Source organism: Puma concolor, chromosome A3 (genome assembly GCF_028749965.1).
Source record: "Puma concolor isolate L17-30 chromosome A3, mPumCon1.1.hap2, whole genome shotgun sequence".
Taxonomy (NCBI): Eukaryota; Metazoa; Chordata; class Mammalia; order Carnivora; family Felidae; genus Puma; species Puma concolor.
The window spans coordinates 85868950-85889180 of record NC_141669.1 but is presented as its reverse complement, the minus strand read 5'-3'; the positions used below and the strand labels follow the sequence as shown (position 1 = coordinate 85889180).

Below are 20231 nucleotides of genomic sequence, written 5' to 3'. Positions count from 1 at the left end.
TCTCCCTCTCTCTCTGCCCCTCCCCCGTTCATGCTCTGTCTCTCTCTATCCCAAAAATAAATAAACGTTGAAAAAAAATTAAAAAAAAAAGTATTTTCAACATCCCAAACTAATATTCTGATTAAGTATCTAAGCAATGAAATAACCACTCCAAACAACACAGTTAATTTTTAATACTAACAGTGTGAAAATGGTTATCTTCTCAGACAGAATTACAAAGCCACTGAAGGAATTTATTTCTTTCTATAAGCTAAATATGCCCCATATGCCCAGAAAGGTAGTAAAGATCCTCAAAAATGCCATAGTGGTAAACTCAGTTGGGTAGTGGGATCCTCTTGCTGACAACAGTTACTCAGGGGCACACAGGTCCCAAGAAGAGACAGGAGAACCAGTTTTATTGTTTGTTTGTTTTTTTAATTTTTTTTTGGAATCTTTGTTTATTTTTGAGAGAGCGCGCGCGAGCATGAGCGGAGGAGGGGCAGAGAGAGAGACACACACACATAGAGTCCAAAGCTGGCTCCAGGCTCTGAGCTGTCAGCACAGAGCCCGATGCGGGGCTCGAACTCACGAGTGGTGAGATCATGACCTGAGCTGAAGTCGGAAGCTCAACCGACTGAGCCACCCAGGTGCCCCGAGGAGAACCAGTTTTAAATGCAAACAGCAGCAAAAAGAAAACCAGCCACAAAGAAATCCCAGGCCCAAATGAATTCAACCAAATATTTAAAGAATACCAACTCTTCACAAACTTTTGTGAAAACAGAAGAAAACACCCACCAACTCTTTCAATGAAGCCAAATATTACCCTGAATTCAAAATGAGACGAAGACATTATAAGAAAACCACAGATCAGTATCAGTCAGATACAAAAATCCTCCACAAAATGCTAACAAACTAACTCCAGAAACACATAAAAAAGATGACCCACACAAAGTGAGATTTATTCCAGGAACACAAGGTTAGTTTAACATCCATATCAATTTATGTAAATAAAATAATAATAATAATTAGAAAATCAGCATTTGTTTCCATCAAGTCCAGAACAAATCTGTCGGTAAAATGAGACCCTCCTTTATGACTGACTTTGCGATTTGCTATGTCATAATATTTTTTTTTTTTTGCTTATGCTTATCTCTTCAGTTTTACAACATGAAAGTAGCTGTCACTACTCTAACTTAATAATGATAAAAACATTAAAAAGTCAACTACAGTGACATACCATACCAATAAAAGGCATGATCGTCTCAATAAAAGCAAAAAATAAAAATAAAAAGCATTTGACAATATCCAGTACCTCTTTACAATAAAAATACTCAATAAATTGGGTATGGAATTTCCTATGCCTGATAAGAGTATCTGCAAAAAGCCCATTGCTAATGTATTTATTGGTGAAAGACCGAATGCTTTTCCCCTAAGATCAGAAACAAGATGAGGATGTCTACCCTTGCCATTTCTGTTCAACATTACTGGAATGTCTAGACGTGGCAATTAGGGAAGAAAAAGAAATAAAATGGATCCAGACTAGAAGGAAAGAAGTTAAGCTGTTTCTATTTGCAAGTGAGAGCATACTGCGTGCAGAAAACTACATGAACAACCACAAAACAAGTAACAAAATGGCAATAAATACATATCTATCAATAATTACTTTGAATGTAAATGGACTAAGTGCTCCAATCAAAAGACATACAGTGACAGAGTGGATAAAACAAGACCCATCTATACGATGCCTACAAGAGACTCATTTCAGACCTAAGGACACCTGCAGACTGAAAGTGAGGGGGAAGAAACTTCATGTAAATGGATGTCAAAAAAAAAAAGAGCTGGATTAGCAATACTTACATTGGACAAAAACAGACCATTTTTTTAAGGTTATTTACTTATTTATGAGAGAGTGTAAGCAAGCGGGAGAGGGGTGGGGGGGGTGGGGAGAGAGACAGGGAGAGAGAGAGAGAGAGAGAGAGAGAGAGAGAGAGAGAGAGAGAGAGAGAGAGAGAGAATCCAAAGCAGGCTCTGTCTGCACGGTCAGCACAGAGCCTAATGGCAGAGGTTGAACTCATGAACCGTGAGATCATGACCTGAGCCAAAATCAAGAATCAGACACGTAACTGACTGAGCCACCCAGGCACTCCACAAAAATAGACTTTAAAACAAAGTCTATGAAAAGAGACAAAGAAAGACATCATATAATAATAAAGGGGACAATCCAACAAGACAATATAACAACTGTAAATATATATGTGTACCCAACATGAGAGCATCCAAATATACAAAATGATTAATAACAAACATAAAAGAGCTAATTGATAATAACACAGTAATAGTAGCAGATTTTAACACCCCCACTCATAGCGATGGATAGATCATCCAAACAGAAAATCAACAAGGAAAATAGTAGCTTTGAATGATACACTGGAATGGATGGATTTAACAGATGTATTCAGAACATTCCATCCTCAAACAGAATAAACATTCTTTTCAAGTGAATGTGGAACATTCTCCAGAACAGATCACATATTAGGCCACATAACAAGCTTCAACAAATTCAAAAGGATCAAAGTCATACCATACATCTTTTCTGACCAAAATACTATAAATTTAGAGACCAACCACAAGAAAAAACTGATAAGAGCACAAATAAATGGAGGTTAAATAACATGCTACTAAACACTGAATGAGTCAACCAAGAAATCAAAGAAGAAATCAAACAGTACATGGAAATAAATGAAAATGAAACACAACAGCCTGAAACCTTTGGGATGCAGCAAAAGCTGTTCTGAGAGGAAAGTTTATAGCAACACAGGCCTACTTCAAAAGCAAGAAAAATCACAAATAAACAATCTACTCTTACACCTAAAGGAACTAGAAAATGAAGAACAAATACAACCTCAAACGAGCTGAAGTAAGGAAATGACAAAGATTAGAGCAGAAATAAATGATATACAAACTAAAAAACAACAGATCAATAAAACCAGGAGTTGATTTGTTGAAAAAAATCAACAAAATTGATAAAACTCTACCCAGACTCATCAAAAACAAACATCAAACAAAAAACAAAAAGCTCAGATAAACAAAATTACCCATGAAAGAGGAGAAATAACAACCAACACCACAGAAATACAAACAATTGTAAGAGAGTATTATGAAAAACTATATGCCAACAAATTGGACAATCTAGAAGAAATGGAAAAATTCCTAGAAACATATAACTTACCAAAACTGAAGAAACAGGAAATAGAAAATCTGTGCAGACTGATTACCAGCAAGAAGATTGAATCTGTAATCAAAAAACTCCTAACAAACAAAAAGTCCAGGGCCAGAGGGCTCCAGAGACAAATTCTACTAAATATTTAAAGAGTTAAGACCTGTTCTACTCAAACTATTCCAAAAAACAGAAGGAAAATTTCCAAATTCATTTTATAAAGAGAGTATCACTCTGATACCAAAACCAGATAAAGACACCACAAAAAAGGAGAACTATAGGCAAATATCTCTGATAAACACCGATGCAAAAATCCTCAACAAAATACTGGCAAACAGAATCCAACAATACCTTAAAAAAAAAAAAAAAATCATTCACCACAATCAAGTGGGATTTATTCCCAGGATGCAAAGGTGGTTCAATATTTGCAAATCAATCAATGTGATACATCACATCAATAACAGAAAGGATCATCTCAGCAGATGCATAAGAAGTATTTGACAAATTATAACATCCATTCAAGATAAAAGCCCTTAACAAAGTAGGTTTAAATGAAATATACCTCAATATAATAAAGGCCATAAAAGAAAAACCCACAGCTAACATCATACTCAATGGGGAAAAACTGAGAGCTTTCCCCCTAAGGTTAGGAACAAGACAAGGATGTCCACTCTCACCACTTTTATTCAACATAGTACCAGAAGTCGTTGCCACAGCAATTAGACAACAGGAAGGAAAAAAAAAAAAAAAAAAAAAAAAAAAAAAGGCATCCAAAGTAAAACTTTCACTATTTGTAGATGACATGTACTACATATAGAAAACGTTAAAGACTCCACCAAAAAACTAGAATAAATGAATTCAGTAAGGTCACAGGATACAAAATCAATGTGCAGGAATCTGCTGCATTTCTACACACTAATAATGAAGCAGCAGAAAGAGAAATCAATACAGTCCCATTTACAATTGCACCAAAAACAATAAGATACCTAGGAATAAACCTAACCAAAGAGGTGAAAGACTTATATTCTGAAAATTATAAAACACTGATGAAAGAAATTGAAGACGACACAAAGAAATGGAAAGACATTCCATGCTCACGGATTGGGAGAACGAGTATTGTTAAAATGTCTATACTACCCAAAGCAACCTACACATTTAATGCAATCCCTATCAAAATGCCAACAGAATTTTTCACAGAACAAAAAAGTCCTAAAATGTATAAGGAACCACAAAAGACCCTGAATAGTCAAAGCCAAGTTTAAAAAAGCAAAGCAAAGTTGGAGGTTTCACAATTCCAGACTTCAGATTATATTACAAAGTGGTAGTGATCAAGATCATATGGTACTGGCACAAAAACAGACACACAGATCAATGGAATAGAAAACCCAGAAACAAACTCACAATTATATGGTCAATTAATCTTCAACAAAGCAGGAAAGAATATCCAATAGGAAAAAGTCCCTTCAACAAATGGCGTTGGGAAAACTGGACAGCTACATACAAAAGGATCACTTTCTTTCACCATATACAAAAATAAATTCAAATGCATTAAAAGGGCGCCTCGGTGGCTCAGTCCGTTAAGCATCTTGACTTTGGCTCAGGTCATGATCTCACGTTTTGTGAGTTCGAGCCCCACTTTGGGTGAGCATGAGTCCTGCTCTGGTGAACACAAGCCTGCTTTGGGTGAGCCCTTCTCCCTCTCTCCTAATCTCTCTCTGTCTCTCCCTCATGAGATTCTCTCTCCCTCTCTCTGTCTCTCCCACTTTCTGCCCCTCGCTCACTTGGGCCCCCTCTCTCTTAAAATAAAACAATAACAAAACAAATAAAACAAAACAAAACACCCAAAATGGACTAGAGACCTAAAAGTGAGAATTGAAACCATAAAAATCCAAGAAGAGATCCAAGCATAGGCAGTAATTTCTCAGACATTGGCCACAGAAACATTTTTCTAGATATGTCTCCTGGGGCAAGGGAAATGAAAGCAAAAATAAACCACTGGGGCTATATCAAAATAAAAGCTTCTGCACAGTGAAGGAAATAACAAAGTGAAAGGCAACCTATGGAATGGGAGGAGATATTTGCGATTCATTAGTATCCAAAATAATAAAGAACTTCTATAATTCAACATTCAAAAAGCAAATAATCTGATTAAAAATGGGCAGAAGACATGAACAGACATTCCTCCAAAGAAGACATCCAGAAGGCCAACAGACATGAAAACAGGGAAATGCAAATCAAAACTACAATGAGATATCTATCACCTCGTGCCTGTCAGAATTGCTAAAACCAACAACACAAGAAACAGCAGGTGTTGGGAGAGGATGTGGAGAAAAAGAAGCCTACTTGTACTGTTGGTGGGAATGCAAACTGGTGCAGCCACTCTGGAAAACAGTATGGAGGTTTCTCAAAAAGTTAAAAACAGAACCACCCTACGACCCAGCAATAGCACTACTAGGAATTTATCCAAAGGATACAGGAGTGCTGATTCATAGGGGCACATGTACCCCAATGTTTATAGCAGTGCTTTCAACAACAGCCAAATTATGGAAAGAGCCCAAATGTCCATCGACTGATGAATGGATAAAGAAGATGTGGTTTATATACACAATGGAATATTACTCGGCAATGAGAAGGAATGAAATCCTGCCATTTGCAACAACGTGGATGGAACTGGAGGGTATTACGCTACGTGAAAGAAGTCAGAGAAAGGGAGATATATGTTTTCACTCATATGTGGAACTTGAGAAACTTAACAAAAGACCATGGGGGAAGGGAAGGGGAAAAACAGTTTCAAACAGAGAGGGAGGCAAACCATAGGAGACTCTTAAATACAGTGAACAAACTGAGGGTTAATGGAGGGGGAGGGGGAAATGGGTGATGGTCATTGAGGAGGACACTTGTTGGGATGAGCGCTGGGTGTCGTATGTAAGTGATGAATCAAGGGAATCTGCCCCTGAAACCAAAAGCATACTGTATACACTGGATGTTAGCTAACTTCACGATAAATTATTTATATCTATATATCTATATCTATCTATCTATGTATAATAGAACTACCCTATGATCCAGCAATGACACAACTGAGTATTTACCCAGAAAATACTAAAACGCTAATTCAAAGGGATACACACACCCCTATGTTTATAGCAGCATTATCTATAACAGCCAAATCATGGAAGCAGCGCAAGTGCCCATGGATAGATGAATGGATAAAGAAGATACGATATACACATACACACGGAAGAATATTATTCAGCCATTAAAAAGTATGAAATCTTGCCATTTGCAATGGCATGGATGGAGCTAGAGAGTATAATGCTACGTGAAATAAGTCAGTCAGAGAAAGACAAATACTATATGATTTCATTTATATGGTATTTAAGAAACAAAACAAAATGATCAAAGGAAACAAAGAGAAAGGCAAACCAAAAACCAAACTCTTAACTATAAGGAACAAACTGATGGTTACCAGACAGGAGGTTGGTAGGAGGATGGAGTTAAATAAGTGATGAAAGAGTGCACTTGTGATGAGCACCGGGTGTTGTATGGTGTTGAATCACTATATTGTACCCCTGAAACTAATATAACACTATATGTCAACTATAATGGAATGCAAAATAGAATAAAAAAAACTTAGAACAAGTTAGAAAGTTGTTAAATTTTAAGTATCTTTGTTAACTATGTTGGGACATGTCTAGCAAAAATGTATCATTACTACTTTTATGAGAGTTAGAACAACTCAAGAGTGGAACAATAATAGAGTTCTCTCAACTCTCAAATCATTTAGGACATGCCCTGACTTTGAAAATTTATGTATAGTTAAGATAATAAAAAACACTTGACTCAGGTTTACTTATGGAATTTCCTGTATACTTGACTATATTTCCATCATCATTTTGCAAGAAAGTGGAGTTTAAGGCTACACAACTGGATAAATGTTTCCAAATTGTGTATAAGCATTCATAGTGGCTCCTAGGACCTTGAAACAATAAAGTTATCCATTTCTCGTTAAAATCTAAAATTCACTCTGCTTTATAATGTTTGAAATACAGAGTAGCATCTCTCTCTTCGAAAGCTTGGTTCCAGCATGCAACGCATAGTGGTATTTGTCCTTATTCTGACAGTTTGATTAAAATTTACACAGAGCTAAAGAACTCAAGCTGGAGAAAAGTAATTTCAACAGTTAAAACTACAGTAATTAGTTTCCCAACAGAGTAACTATACTTACATCAATATCCTCTTGCGTAAAAGTTTCTGGATCTTCTCCCATCATGTTGGCTAAATGTCTCTTTCCTATGTTGAACTCTTCAATCTGCTTTTTAATAAAATCCACTGTGTAAGTTTCACGTCTTAAGGCTGCAACATTTTTCTTTGCTGTTACACCTGTGGTGTGTCTTAGCCTTAGTATCTAGCAGAAAATATAAACAAAAAGAAAAAAGATTTTAAAACAAATAATGATCTTGTCGGCCACTGTCTCTAGATAAAACAGGATGTTCAAACAGTTGTCTTTATTACAGTACTCAGTTGGCAAGAGTCTGGAAACAGGTAAAAGGCCTGTTAAGAAAGCTACTAGAAATTGTCCCCCACTCAAAAGCTTGCTTTTTAAAAGCTTCTGCTTACATAGCAGTTTAAACTACTAGCATTTCAACACATTAAAACCCAAAATACCTACAAGTGATATGCCACCTCCTTATCTATGACAAACATCCACATTTGATACTGATTGGTCAAAGACAACTAGTTGTGGTATCTGACACACAGGGAATGAAGAGGAAAATGCCACTCCCTTAAAAAGAGGCAAATGGAGAGGCACCTGAGTGGCTCAGTCAGTTAAGTGTCTGACTCCTGACCTCAGCTCAGGTCACGATCTCAGGGTCCTGAGTGCAATCCCTGCATTGGGCTTCTGTGCTGGGTGTGAAGCCTACTTAAAAAAAAAAAAAAAAAAAAAAAAAAAAAAAAAAAAAAGGCAAATGCACATGCAGGCAGAAACTAGCAAACAGAAGACATGGGAGGGAAGGGACATGCACTTGGGAATTAGCACACTTAGACTAGTCACCTGGTTCAAGGGTACAAATATAGCCCATCTTTCAATGCCTTAAAACAGTTTAGCTTAGCTGGAGACTCTTCTGCGGTCCTTATTTTAGGCTGATTCAGTGAAGAGACTGCTTCACTAAACACCAAGATTTATCATTAATTTGGTTCCACATGCTAACTGTAGAAATAAGGGCTTTCCCCTCCTTTTAAAGTATCGGTAATGGTATCACACTTGCTGCTGTGAATCATTTCATGCTGTGGCACTAGGAATCCCCCCCGCCTCCCCCAAGGCATTAATAGTTCACTTCCAATATGGGTGCTAAAGAACCAGAAAACTGTTTTCAAATGACCGCTCAAATACATTCAGCAGCTGGATGTAACTAGCACAGATACTTCTGGTCCTGGCTCTTCTCAAAACCTTAACCTGTGGTTTTCAACCTTCATCCCAGCCTCAACAGTTTTCAAACACTCTCAAGCAATTCAGATCTTAAGAACTACAATTCTTAGTAACTCATTCACTTCCCTTTTCATCAACATAAAAATCTCTCTTGCACAATACCACCACACCACCACCATCCCTCTCTCATCCATTCCCCAGCCCTCTGAGAAGCAGAGATTCAAATAACTATAATCACTTGTCACTACAGTTATAATAAAAAGTAGAAGAAAAACTACAGGACAAATATCACCGTACCCTATATCATGAGTAAAAATTATGTTCTTAAACTAACAAATCAAAATAGTGATAAAATGGTTTCTTGTCACTCTTTAATGAGTAAGATAGGGCAATTTAAAATTCCATGAAATTTTAGAGTTTATTTTTCCTTAGGGGAGCACAAAGGAGTTTCTCTCTTTATATTATTAGTCAGGAATCCTGAGATGCTTTATAAAGAAAGTATCACTACCAACAAATAAAGACACGACCCAAACTTCTTAAGTACAGTTAGCCTGCCCCTTTGTACACCCTGCCACCTCTCCCCATAGCCAAGTGCCACCAGGACCAAATCCCTGTCTCAGGAGTTTACCATCTTATTATTTTTACTTTTTCCAGGGTTTTGCTTCTGTTTTTTTTTTTTTTTTTTTCTGATTCCATGTCTTCTTTGAACACTGGAAGATGTTGCTTCCTATATTCAAAGTGAAGAGGAAATGCCTGTCTATCCCAAGAATCATGGCAAAGGCATGGAGTTGGAGGAGAAGGTAGCAGTCACTCAGGAGAGGAGATTCTCCCAAATATTCCACTGCCAAAAGGATGATTATGCTGCGGGTTTTGGAAGTCATATGACAAAATGTTTCCGTCCGTAGCTAAAACAACCCATGTGTAATACAGGTGAACCCACTACACTTCCCACCAATCACCAACCACAGCCCGTATGAGAAATGGAAGTCTCCCGGATTCACTAGGAGACTCATTCACTGAAGTAATGAGTTCTACAGGAAGAGTAAGATTAGGGAGGAAAGTGATGAGTTCAATTTGGGGCATGACAGGTTTGAGATGCTTGATGGGCATCTCCAGAGAGATAGGTGTCCGAGAGGCAGATGGCTCTGTGGGTGTGTGCACAGGAAAGATCTGAGCTAGAGATGCCGTCTGTTAATAATCAGCATGGGACATGATGTGACACCATCAATGTAGGGGAAATGCAGGCATTAGTGTTAGAATAAGAAACATCTATTCTACTATGCAAAGAAACAACACAGTATGTGAGAGAAGGCAGGCAGAAAGGTAGGATTACTTATGCCTTACGGCCATTATTTTTATAAAATGGGACGCGAGATGGGTCTGCAGAGTAAGGAGTGACAGGTTTGACGGACTGAATACCTCATATTCAAAGAGCAACAATACAGCAGTTATAAAGGAGGAAGGACAATTAAAGGAAGAAAATTAGAAAAAGAAATTTAAGTACCCCTTTATACTGGATGTGTGCCAGGAATATACGACCAAAGAAACAGTTATGAATCTACATCTATACAACAGCTACAATATTTTCTTTGTCAATTACCTTTTTGTTTCCTATAGATTTCCTTTGTATGTTTCAGTGGAATATTCAATGCACTACTTAGCTCAGGAGAGTTCCATCTTAGGGCAGACTGTACCCTTCAGCATTATAAAGTGTTCCATTCCCAGGCAATACTTTTATTTTTAATTTAATTCTACTGGATAATATTGCAACCTTTTCAAAGTTCAATTTGTATTTCCCAGGAATGTCACTGCCAGTACTTTTCATTTAAATTTTGAATAATTTTAGGTTTTTTTTGACCCAATCTGAGTTTTTAATACATTTAAATGGATTTCATAGATATTCTGTCTCATTTCTCATCTGATTTTATCTTTATTGTTTGTTATGCTTTCATTCCTGTTTTCTTTCTTTTACTAGATGGTCTGTAGATTTTTATATCTGTTTTTTGATATGGCAATTTGGATATTATAGAGCCTGCCTTTATTTCAGTAGTGATTACCTATGTCTCTGAATAAAATGTTTAAATGTATTTCTTCTATCAACTTCAGAAAGTAATACTCATTCAATTCTCACCTATTTATCTTTTCTTTTTCGACCATAAAAATTATGTTTTTCCGTCCTCCAACCGTATCAGCTTCACTTCTTTCTTACTTCTTGCTCCGCATTCTGTATGATTTTTAAACCTTTATTCCTTGGAGACGTGTGTGTGTGTGTGTTACAGTGTCAACTGTGCAGCCACTCTGAATTTTTACTTTTTAAATCACTGATCTATCTTCAAAAATCTTTCCTTAACTATTTAATTGTATATTCTTGTCTTATCCCCTGTTTCATACAGCTTTCCCTCACCCAACATTTTTAAAGTGTCCTTGACAGTGTGAAGGAGTTATAGCAAAAAAATTCTTTTATGTTGCTGAGTAAATATTCTTTGTTTTCTTCATCTCTCTCTCCGATTCGGTTCCTTTTCTTATTTTGTTCTGACAGCATTTTAGTATCACCTCAAGCAAAAGAGTTGATTATTGGCTGGAAGACTCATTTTTTCACTTGATCTTCACTTGATCTTCACTTGATCTTGTGTCTGTCTATATTCTTCGAGTTTGTGACAGCTGGCAGCTTTCTTAGTTTTAACATGAGTCTTAAAAGACTGTCAAAAAAAATTTATTGTTGTTCATTTAGAAAGAACTTTTTAAGAAAGTCCCTACTTTGTTATTTTTCATAAAAATCTCTTTAGGATCTTTTCAAAGACAAGTGTACTGCCTAAGAATATGACATTCTGGAAATTCATATTTATTAAAGTTACAAAGCCATTACAGCATCAGTACCAGAGTACTGAATATATTTATAAATGTTCTAAGTTATTCTAGCAATGACTCACACAAAAGTATTTACATTCAAAAGAGACCATTATTCATTAGTACAATCCACTAAATCAGATGAGGCTGAATCTGAATCGACTAGATCTTTAGCTATGAGAAGTCAAAATTCCTGGAGAGAATGTGCTTTGCTACTGGTAAGTACAAATCCCCAACCAAATATTCTATAGGTTCTATTTCCGACTGAAAAGCTGTGGCAGAGAATTTTCCTCACACTCTGTTTTTACGGAATGGTATAGATACAAGTTGACAGATTTGTTTCTTTTTTAAGATAATCAGTGGGTCAGACAACTATAATTTCAATCAAGCAGGTTTGCCAAAGAAGCAGACACATCCTGACAGAGCAGTGATGTCCCAAATTTGGCCAAATGCCAGTGCCACACACTACTCTAATGATACTACGAGAGTACTGAGGAGTTTCCTTTTTGTTCAATTGGATAAAAATGGAACAAAGAAGAATGCACCGCTAATCTGAACAGAAAAGGCAAAAAAAGAAATACTTCGAGGAATAAAAGATAAAGACTGAAGTCAGATTAGAGAAAAGGTGGAAAGAAACAATATAAGGACACCAAGAGAGAAATGATAGTAACCTTTCTGAATGAGTTTTTATTTTCATCAAGTAGAGGTCTCTGGATGCAAGCAAAAGAAAATATAGTCCTGCTATAGACTAGCAGGACTATAGTTGAAGCAGGCAGCTAAAAAGCAGGAACTCCAATGATCCACAGCACACTCAATGAAGTCTTGGCCATTAAGATAAAATGCTATTCCAATGGTCCTTCTCTCTCTGCTCAAGATCTCAAGGGAGGGACTATCTAATGGGGCTACCTTGGGTCAGATGCCCGAGATGATAGTTCTTCCAGGCTGTATCTAGTGGGGAAGAACTCATTACTCCTGAGAAAATAGGAGTGCCCTGATGAAGGGGAAATGGACACCAGGTTAGACAAACAAGGAAATGTCCTACACTACTTGAGCAAAATTCACCATTTATATTCACTCCACAAACTTATAGATTTAGAGCCTTAACATATTCACCAAATAAAATATATGCAATTTGTTGGAATCATGATTTAAACCAACTATAAAAGATTATTGTTGGAACAACCAAGGAAATTTGAACATGGAATAGGTAATAGATGATATTAAAAAATTATTGTTCTTTCTGTTAGATATGTGCATAGTGTATGGAAGCTATGTTCTTTTATTTATTTAAGAAACTTTTTTAATGTTTATTTTTGAGAGAGACAGAGAGAGAACGCAAGCAGGGGAGGGGCAGAAAGAATCCAAAGCAAGGGAGAATCCAAGGGAGACAGAATCCAAAGCAGGCTCCAGGCTCTAAGCTGTCAACACAGAGCCCGATGCAGGGCTCGAACCCATGAACCACGAGATCATGACCTGAATTGAAGTCGGGCACTTAATCGACTGAGCCACCCAGGTGCCCCAAGGAAGCTATGCTCTTTAAAAAAAAAAAATCTACCTGTTAAAAAAAAATCAAGTATATATATATATATATATATATATATATATATATAACAAAAAGCCTGAGATTTACACAAAAACCTACAGGAAGATAAACAGGATTGGTAAAACATTAATAATTGTTGAAGCTGATTGACATATACATGGGTTCCTTACAGTATTTTATTTTTGCAAATGCTTGAATGTGCTTTAATTTTTATAGTAAAATTCTAAAAAGTAAACTATTTTACACGTTCATTGAAGAAATTTAAGGAACTACTATGGGCCAGGCTATACACTGAATTTTAACAGAAATAACCGTCAAGCAGAATTGAGTGGTGTTAAAATGAGAACGTTGCCATACTGAGAAAAGCAAACATGAAACAAGGTAAAAATGCAGTTTTCTTATTTAAGCTACTATCTATCTGGCAAAAAAGAATGTGGCAGGTGTTCACACATATACAAATGTGCATACACACATGTACACATGCACATATCCCTACATGTAAGAACTCCTCACATGTTTAAATTTTGAAAAAATGTTTATTTACTTTTGAGAGAGAGAGACAGAACATGAGTGGGGGGAGGGGCAGAGAGTGAGGGAGACACAGAATCCGAAGCAGGCTCCAGGCTCCGAGCTGTCAGCACAGAGCCCCATGCTGGGCTCGAACCCACAAACCATGAGATCATGACCTGAGCTGAAGTCAGATGCTTAACCAACTGAGCCACCCAGGTGCCCCTAGAGCTCCTCACGTTTAATTCAAGAAATGATCCATGAGCATCTAGGAGGTGTCTGTGGGCACTGCAGGAAGCATCAGAGTAGGAATACAAAGGTTATGCTATTTTTCTCAAGAGGTTTAAAAAAACCAACTGTAAGGGAAAGACCTAAACACACGAGACATTGAGATAATAAAAAAGAAGTAAATGTGGGTCTTTCACAGCTGTAGGCAGCTTCCAAGATGGCTTCCAGTGATTCTACAGGTTGATATTCATCCTGTTCAATCCCCTCGAATGTGCGCTTGAGTAACTTGCTTCTGACGGATAGAACACTACTAAAGTAATAGAACGTCACCTCTAAGATTAGGTTACAAAAAGATGGTCTTCCCTCTTTCCCCCCCTCTGTTGATCAACTGATGGAAGCCAGATGTGGTGAGCTGCCCTACAGAGGCCCACGTGGCAAGAACTGAGGGTGGCCTCCAACCAACAGCCGGCCCAACAGCCTGCCAAGATATAAATCCTGCTAACACCTACAAAGAGTGAGCTGGAAGGTAGATTTCCACCCTCCAGCCTGGAGAGGACTAAAGCCACAGCCAACACCTGGACTGCTGCTTTATGGGAGACTGTGAGCACAAAACCCAGTTAAGCTGTGTGTGGAATCCTGACCCCCAAAACGACGACATAACAAATGTCTGTTGTTTTAAGCTGCTAAGTTTGGGGGTAACTTGTTACACGGCAATAAATAATGGATTCATCATCCTAATTACAACAATGAAGCACAGTACAAGGAAACTTACTTATTTGCTTTGTAAGGACAAAATAGGTGGGAATGATGGTAGCATCTATTATCAGCCTCTCTTTAAGTAAGAAACTACTACATGAGGAAAATGCTACTTTTAATGTCAATATTTTACTTTTAATGTCAATATTTTTCATAATGGAGTAATGAGGAACACACTAAATCTATCCTTTAAAGGACAGGGTGAGATCTCAAAAGAAACAACTTATCCCACCAAGGGGTTTTTATCTCCATTGCTAACAAAATGGGATTTTTAAAAAATTCAAAGTTACCTGGGGAAAAACATAACTAATTTACAGAACTGCATACAGCATTTGATACAAATAAATGCAAGTCGATTTTTAAATCTGTTTGTCGAAGAGTTTTTAAGCAATTTATCAATAAAGTTTATTAAGACCCTACCGTAAACCAACTGGATGCTGTGATAAATACAGGATAAGAACAGATACTTAAGACAAGGACAACAACGTTTTTCCAATAAAACCAAAATCTACAAGGGCCAAGCTCCCAAACTGCCACTGATTGTGCCTGTCATTCTTCAGCAGATAGTCCAATCCCACAAGGGAAGTATATTGGCTCAATAAAAACAGAAAGTGTAAGCACTAAGCGTTTAGTAGAAAATAAAGAGGGCATCTCCTTGACATTTGGCAATACTAGCTTTCAAAATAGAAACTGGGTGGCTCAATCGCTTAAGCATCCGACTCTTGATTTTGGCTCAGATCGTGATCTCACAGTAGCGAGATCGAGCCCTGCGCTGGGGTTCCGTGCCGGCCACGGAGCCTGCTTGGGCTCTCTCTCTCCCTCTGCCCCTCGCCAGCTCGTGCTTGCTCTTGCTCTCTCTCAAAAATAAATCATAAGTAAAATAAAAAATTGAAATTGGCCTACTGGTTTACTTATTATGAAAGTCACAAATAAATAATACTTCGGGAAACTAAATCAGTATTCTTGTCTTATACTGATAGAGGGTTTAAGAATTCACGGGTAACCTTTGCAGGACACCATGACTGTCAACTGCTTATAATAATGCCGGTGCTACTCTCATTAGCGAAAGATAAAAAAAAAAAAAAAAAAAAATTCAAGTACTTAGTACAGCAAAACTGACCATAACCTGGGCCCTGCCAAACTTTCCCGTCTCTCACCATTCTTGTAACTACACCAATTGTAACTGCTAGAACCAATTATTTGTTGTTGGCAAGAGTCCACACACTCTGTACACATCTGGCCCCTTCTGTAACCTATTTCATCTTCCTAGAACAGAATACCTCTCTTTTATCATGTAATTCCTCACTGCTCCTGAAGACTCTATCATCTCCTTTGAGAAACTGCCCACCGCACCACTCTACGTGTTACAACTCATTTGCATTAGGCACTGCGCATCTGGGCTCTTCTGTATTTACCTCTGCAAATCTCAGTACACTGTATGTAAGTCCTTGATATTCGGGGGATCATAATCTGAAGTTTTGCCATTCACACGCAAGACTCCTTCTTCCACCCCAAATTTGCAGTTGTAGAGAAATTAATACGAAATGCGTATACCACAAGAGTGGTATGCAAGAGGAAGTCTGCTGGTGAGGGTCCCAATTGAGCCCACAGGAATCCTAGTTTAACAAAACTTGTTTCTTTTTCCTTGTGGCATCAGTGCTCCTCAAACTTTTCTGACTGTGACCCACAGTCATAGCTATTTATATCACCACCTCGTCACACTTTTAGATATAAAAAAACTGCAAAAATACCCTGTATGAGATGTATTTATTATTATTTTATTGTTTTATGAAACATGGCCCCTAAGAGAAATACAACTATTAATGTTGGAGACAGAAGTGAAGAAACATTAATATTTAATTAAGACAAACAAGTTCTGTGCCAGAAAAAAGCTTCATAAATGTCTTCAACCATATATATATATGGTAACAGTAAGGGTCTGACTGGGGTCAGTTAAGTCTTTCAGTTATGTCTGAGTCCTACTTCACGTGGTAAAACATGAGCTGTGATACTATTCACGAATTTGGGGATTTGGCAGTCTCAGGATCATCCCTGGAGAGTGCTATGGGTCAATACTGTCTGGGTAATTATTCGATAATGATTTGTTTACTTCACAGTGCCTGGCTCAAGTAAAGTGCTCAGTAAACATTTGCCATATGGGGGGGGAAAAACCTTGAAGAGTGGTCAGGGAGATGAAAATTAAATTTTTCACTCATCTTAATGGAAAACATACCTGATGCCAGTAGAAAAGGGGGCACTCTCATACATGAAAGATAGAGTGTGGATTGCTACAGCCTTCCTGGAAAGCTATGTGGAAATACCTATTAAAATTTAAGATGTATTACACATACTTTGTAACAAGAATCTCACAACTGGAACTCTCTACTACACAATTAAAAGCAACAGTACCAAGAATTATGCCACGATGCTTACTGAACTCTTTATTCGTGGGAAGAAAATGGGAACAAAATAAATGGCCATCAAATATTAACTCTGACACATTCATAATAAAATATTATATAGCAGTTAGATACATAACAGGTGACCTGAAGGAATTTCTACTATATATGTAAGTTGGAGAAGCAAAATGGAGAAAGGAATCTACTTTTTTGGAAAGCATGCACGTGCATGGATGTTTGCACGCAATAAAAAGAACATAGAGAGGGGCGCCTGGGTGGCGCAGTCGGTTAAGCGTCCGACTTCAGCCAGGTCACGATCTCGCGGTCTGTGAGTTCGAGCCCCGCGTCGGGCTCTGGGCTGATGGCTCAGAGCCTGGAGCCTGTTTCCGATTCCGTGTCTCCCTCTCTCTCTCTGCCCCTCCCCCGTTCATGCTCTGTCTCTCTCTGTCCCAAAAATAAATAAACGTTGAAAAAAAAAAAATTAAAAAAAAAAAAAAAAAAAGAACATAGAGAAAGACACAGGAGGATACGCATATTCCAGAGTTTGAGGGAGAGAAAGTTAGCATTCTCCCCCAGACACATATTAAGTGTCAGCAAAAAAACATTATATATGCAACAGTCCCTTTTATAGATGACTATGCATACACAGGAAAAATATATTCAAATAAGATGCAGGAAAAAAATAAAAACTTCCAACATATTTTTCACCGAGAAAGTATTAAAAAACAAATGATGGACAAATGCATAGGTGGACTGGTTGATTTACGTTAAAATAGACTATTCTTTTTTTCAAGTTTTTTTTTTTTTTCACGTTTGTTTATTTTTGAGAGAGAGAGAGAGAGAGAGAGGGAGCGCTCAAGCAGGGCAGGGGCAGAGAGAGGAGGACAGAGGATCCAAGGCAGGCTCTGCGCTGACAGAAGCAAGCCCAACGCGGGGCTCGAACTCAGGAACTGGAAGATCATGACTTGAGCTGAAGTGCGAGGCTCAACCAACCGAGCCACCCAGGCACCCCTTTCAATAGTTTCTATATCATAATAATTGACTTCTTCACAATACTTGGTACTTCTTTATCACTTTCCCTACTTCATTCACCTGTTTTCCATGACACCACACTGTCTGGTTTTCCCCCTACTTCTCTGGCAGCTCATTCTCAGTCTCTGGGAGGCTCTTCTTCCTTGACTGTTGTCCTTCGGGGCCCTGTACCTCTACTTATTCCAATTCAGTACACCTTTACTAGGTGTTTGAATTCACTCTTAAGGCCTCAATTACCATCTACAAGGTAACAGAGGATTGTAAATCAGTACTCTTCTCGACCTATAAACTTGCCAATCTCTGAGCCTAGTGGAAATCTCCACTTGGACATCCCAATTATAATTGTATAATAAATATAATTCTATCCAAAACTGAACTCGTTTTCTACCCTCTCAAATCTTGTCCCTCCTGTTGGGATCCCATGTCAGTAAATGGCATCATCACTCAACCAGCTGTGAAGCTAGAATCTTGGCTTTTCACTGCCCCCAGGATGAGCGGAAACGTTCAAGTTCTGGGCTCCCCCTCTCCAGAGACAAGGTGTCGGGAAAATTAAGAAAACAGAAACTGCACAGATGCAAGGCACTTTTAAAGTCGCTATCAATCCTATCCACTGTGTGACTTTCTCCGTGAAGTCTTCCAGACCACTCACTGCAGGAGTCCAGTTCTCATTCACCGCCTCTGGCGCGGCCCTCCTTCCCACTGGACCGCGGGGAAGGCGGGAGGGACCGGACCTCACTCCACACCTAGGCACAGACTCCCCTTTGCCTGGCAGCCAACTCAAGAAAGGGGGTCGCTCTAGTTCCGTCTGCAGGTAACTTCCTCCCTCACTGCACACCCCGCGAAAACCAGACACAACCCCAAGTGGCCGCTGCAAGCCAATACCCATTCCTCTCTCAACCGCACAACTCTTCTAAATACCCAAGACCCTAGGGTCCCCGTCGGCAGGCACGCGAGACGCCAGGGGAAGGTAGCGGCGCCGGCTCCACATCCTCGCGCTACAACGGACCAGTGTTTCCACTTCTCCACTTCTCTCCGGTACCTACCTGCAACTCAGCAGCCGCGGCTTTCCAGACGCCCTGTCTGAGGGCAAGGCTAACCCTACCTCCGAGAAAGAGCCGGTAGGAAACCGCTGCGCCCCAGAACACACAGGGAGCCGCCATCTTGGCTGCTGGAGACCCGGGCTGGAGGGTGAAGGGGCGGGGCCTGGCGGCTGCGCAGGCGCCTGTGGGAGACGGGGGATCCCGAGGGTGTAGGGAAGGAGCAGGGGGCGTGCCCCGTGGGGCGGGGAGGCTCGTCGCTGATTGGGTCTGTGAACCCCCCCTCCCGAGGGGCGTGTCCGGCTCCACCCCCTGGAGTAGCCAGCTCGTAGTATCCCCTAGTTCGTAGTAGCCCCAAGCTGAAAGAGTATTGGCCTCTTTCACCTGCTGCAGCTGTTGAATTCTGTCGTTGTCTAAGTCTGGGTACGACTTCCATGTGGTTCTTTAACCCACCCTTCCTTCCCTGGCCCAGTGCTGCACCTCTAGCAGGCTCTTCCGGAACGGGAGAACCTGCGCAACCCGCCCGCATTTCCCTCTGCAGTCTGTTTCACCACGCTCCAACCCGGATCCTGCTCTCCTTGCTCACACAAGAATGGATTTCAGGCCTTGGCTCCTATCTATCTTACTAGTAGGGTTTTCCCCTCCTGTATACCTTTCCACGTTTTTCAGGGTCCAGGGTCTCCACCCTCCTGAGCAGCTGCCAAACCACTCTACGTTCCAGGGCACACACTTCTAATTGTATAACGTGCAGACTAAACCATTAACAGGTAAGGATGAAACAGTCTTACCCATCTTTGCACACCACTCCCCATAGTGTTAGTCCTAAGCCTTACTTGCAACCAATCAATTAAATCCACAGTCATGGAATAGAAATGAGTATACCTTGCTTTATGAGACTTGTGTGTTCTTGAGAGTAACTCCCAGGGTGCTTTCTACAAAATGCATTTTAAATAATGCACTAAACTGCTCTGAAAGGACTTCCAAACATTTAGACTTCAAGGATTAGTAAAATTAAAACACAAACATACACACACAAAATCTGAGTTCAGACAGAGTAGTCAAACAAATAAATACACCATAATTTCTTAAAACACATTTTGTCACTAAAAAGGTAGAAATGACATAATCTCAGGGGGGAAATGGGGGGGTGTTCCTTTAAATGAAATGCATTTCATTGTATTGAAAAGCTCACTCTGTTGTTTTTCTGTTAGTACCTTTTAGGCTAATAACTTCCATCAGAAATTGGCAGAGGTCT

At 39.1% G+C, this 20231-nt stretch overlaps 1 protein-coding gene across 1 annotated transcript in view; it reads right to left on the bottom strand.

The window, feature by feature from the left end:
* The window catches only part of MRPS9 (mitochondrial ribosomal protein S9), a 67370-nt gene extending 48230 nt beyond the window's left edge, over window positions 1-19140 (bottom strand). The window contains exons 1-2 of the mRNA XM_086701445.1: window positions 18983-19140; window positions 7425-7604 (exon numbers count right to left, since the gene is read on the bottom strand). Of these exons, the coding sequence (XP_086557571.1) occupies window positions 7425-7604; window positions 18983-19099 (297 nt within the window). The 5' untranslated portion in view covers window positions 19100-19140. The remainder of the gene's footprint in view (window positions 1-7424; window positions 7605-18982) is intronic.
* Between the last annotated feature and the right edge of the window lie 1091 nt (window positions 19141-20231).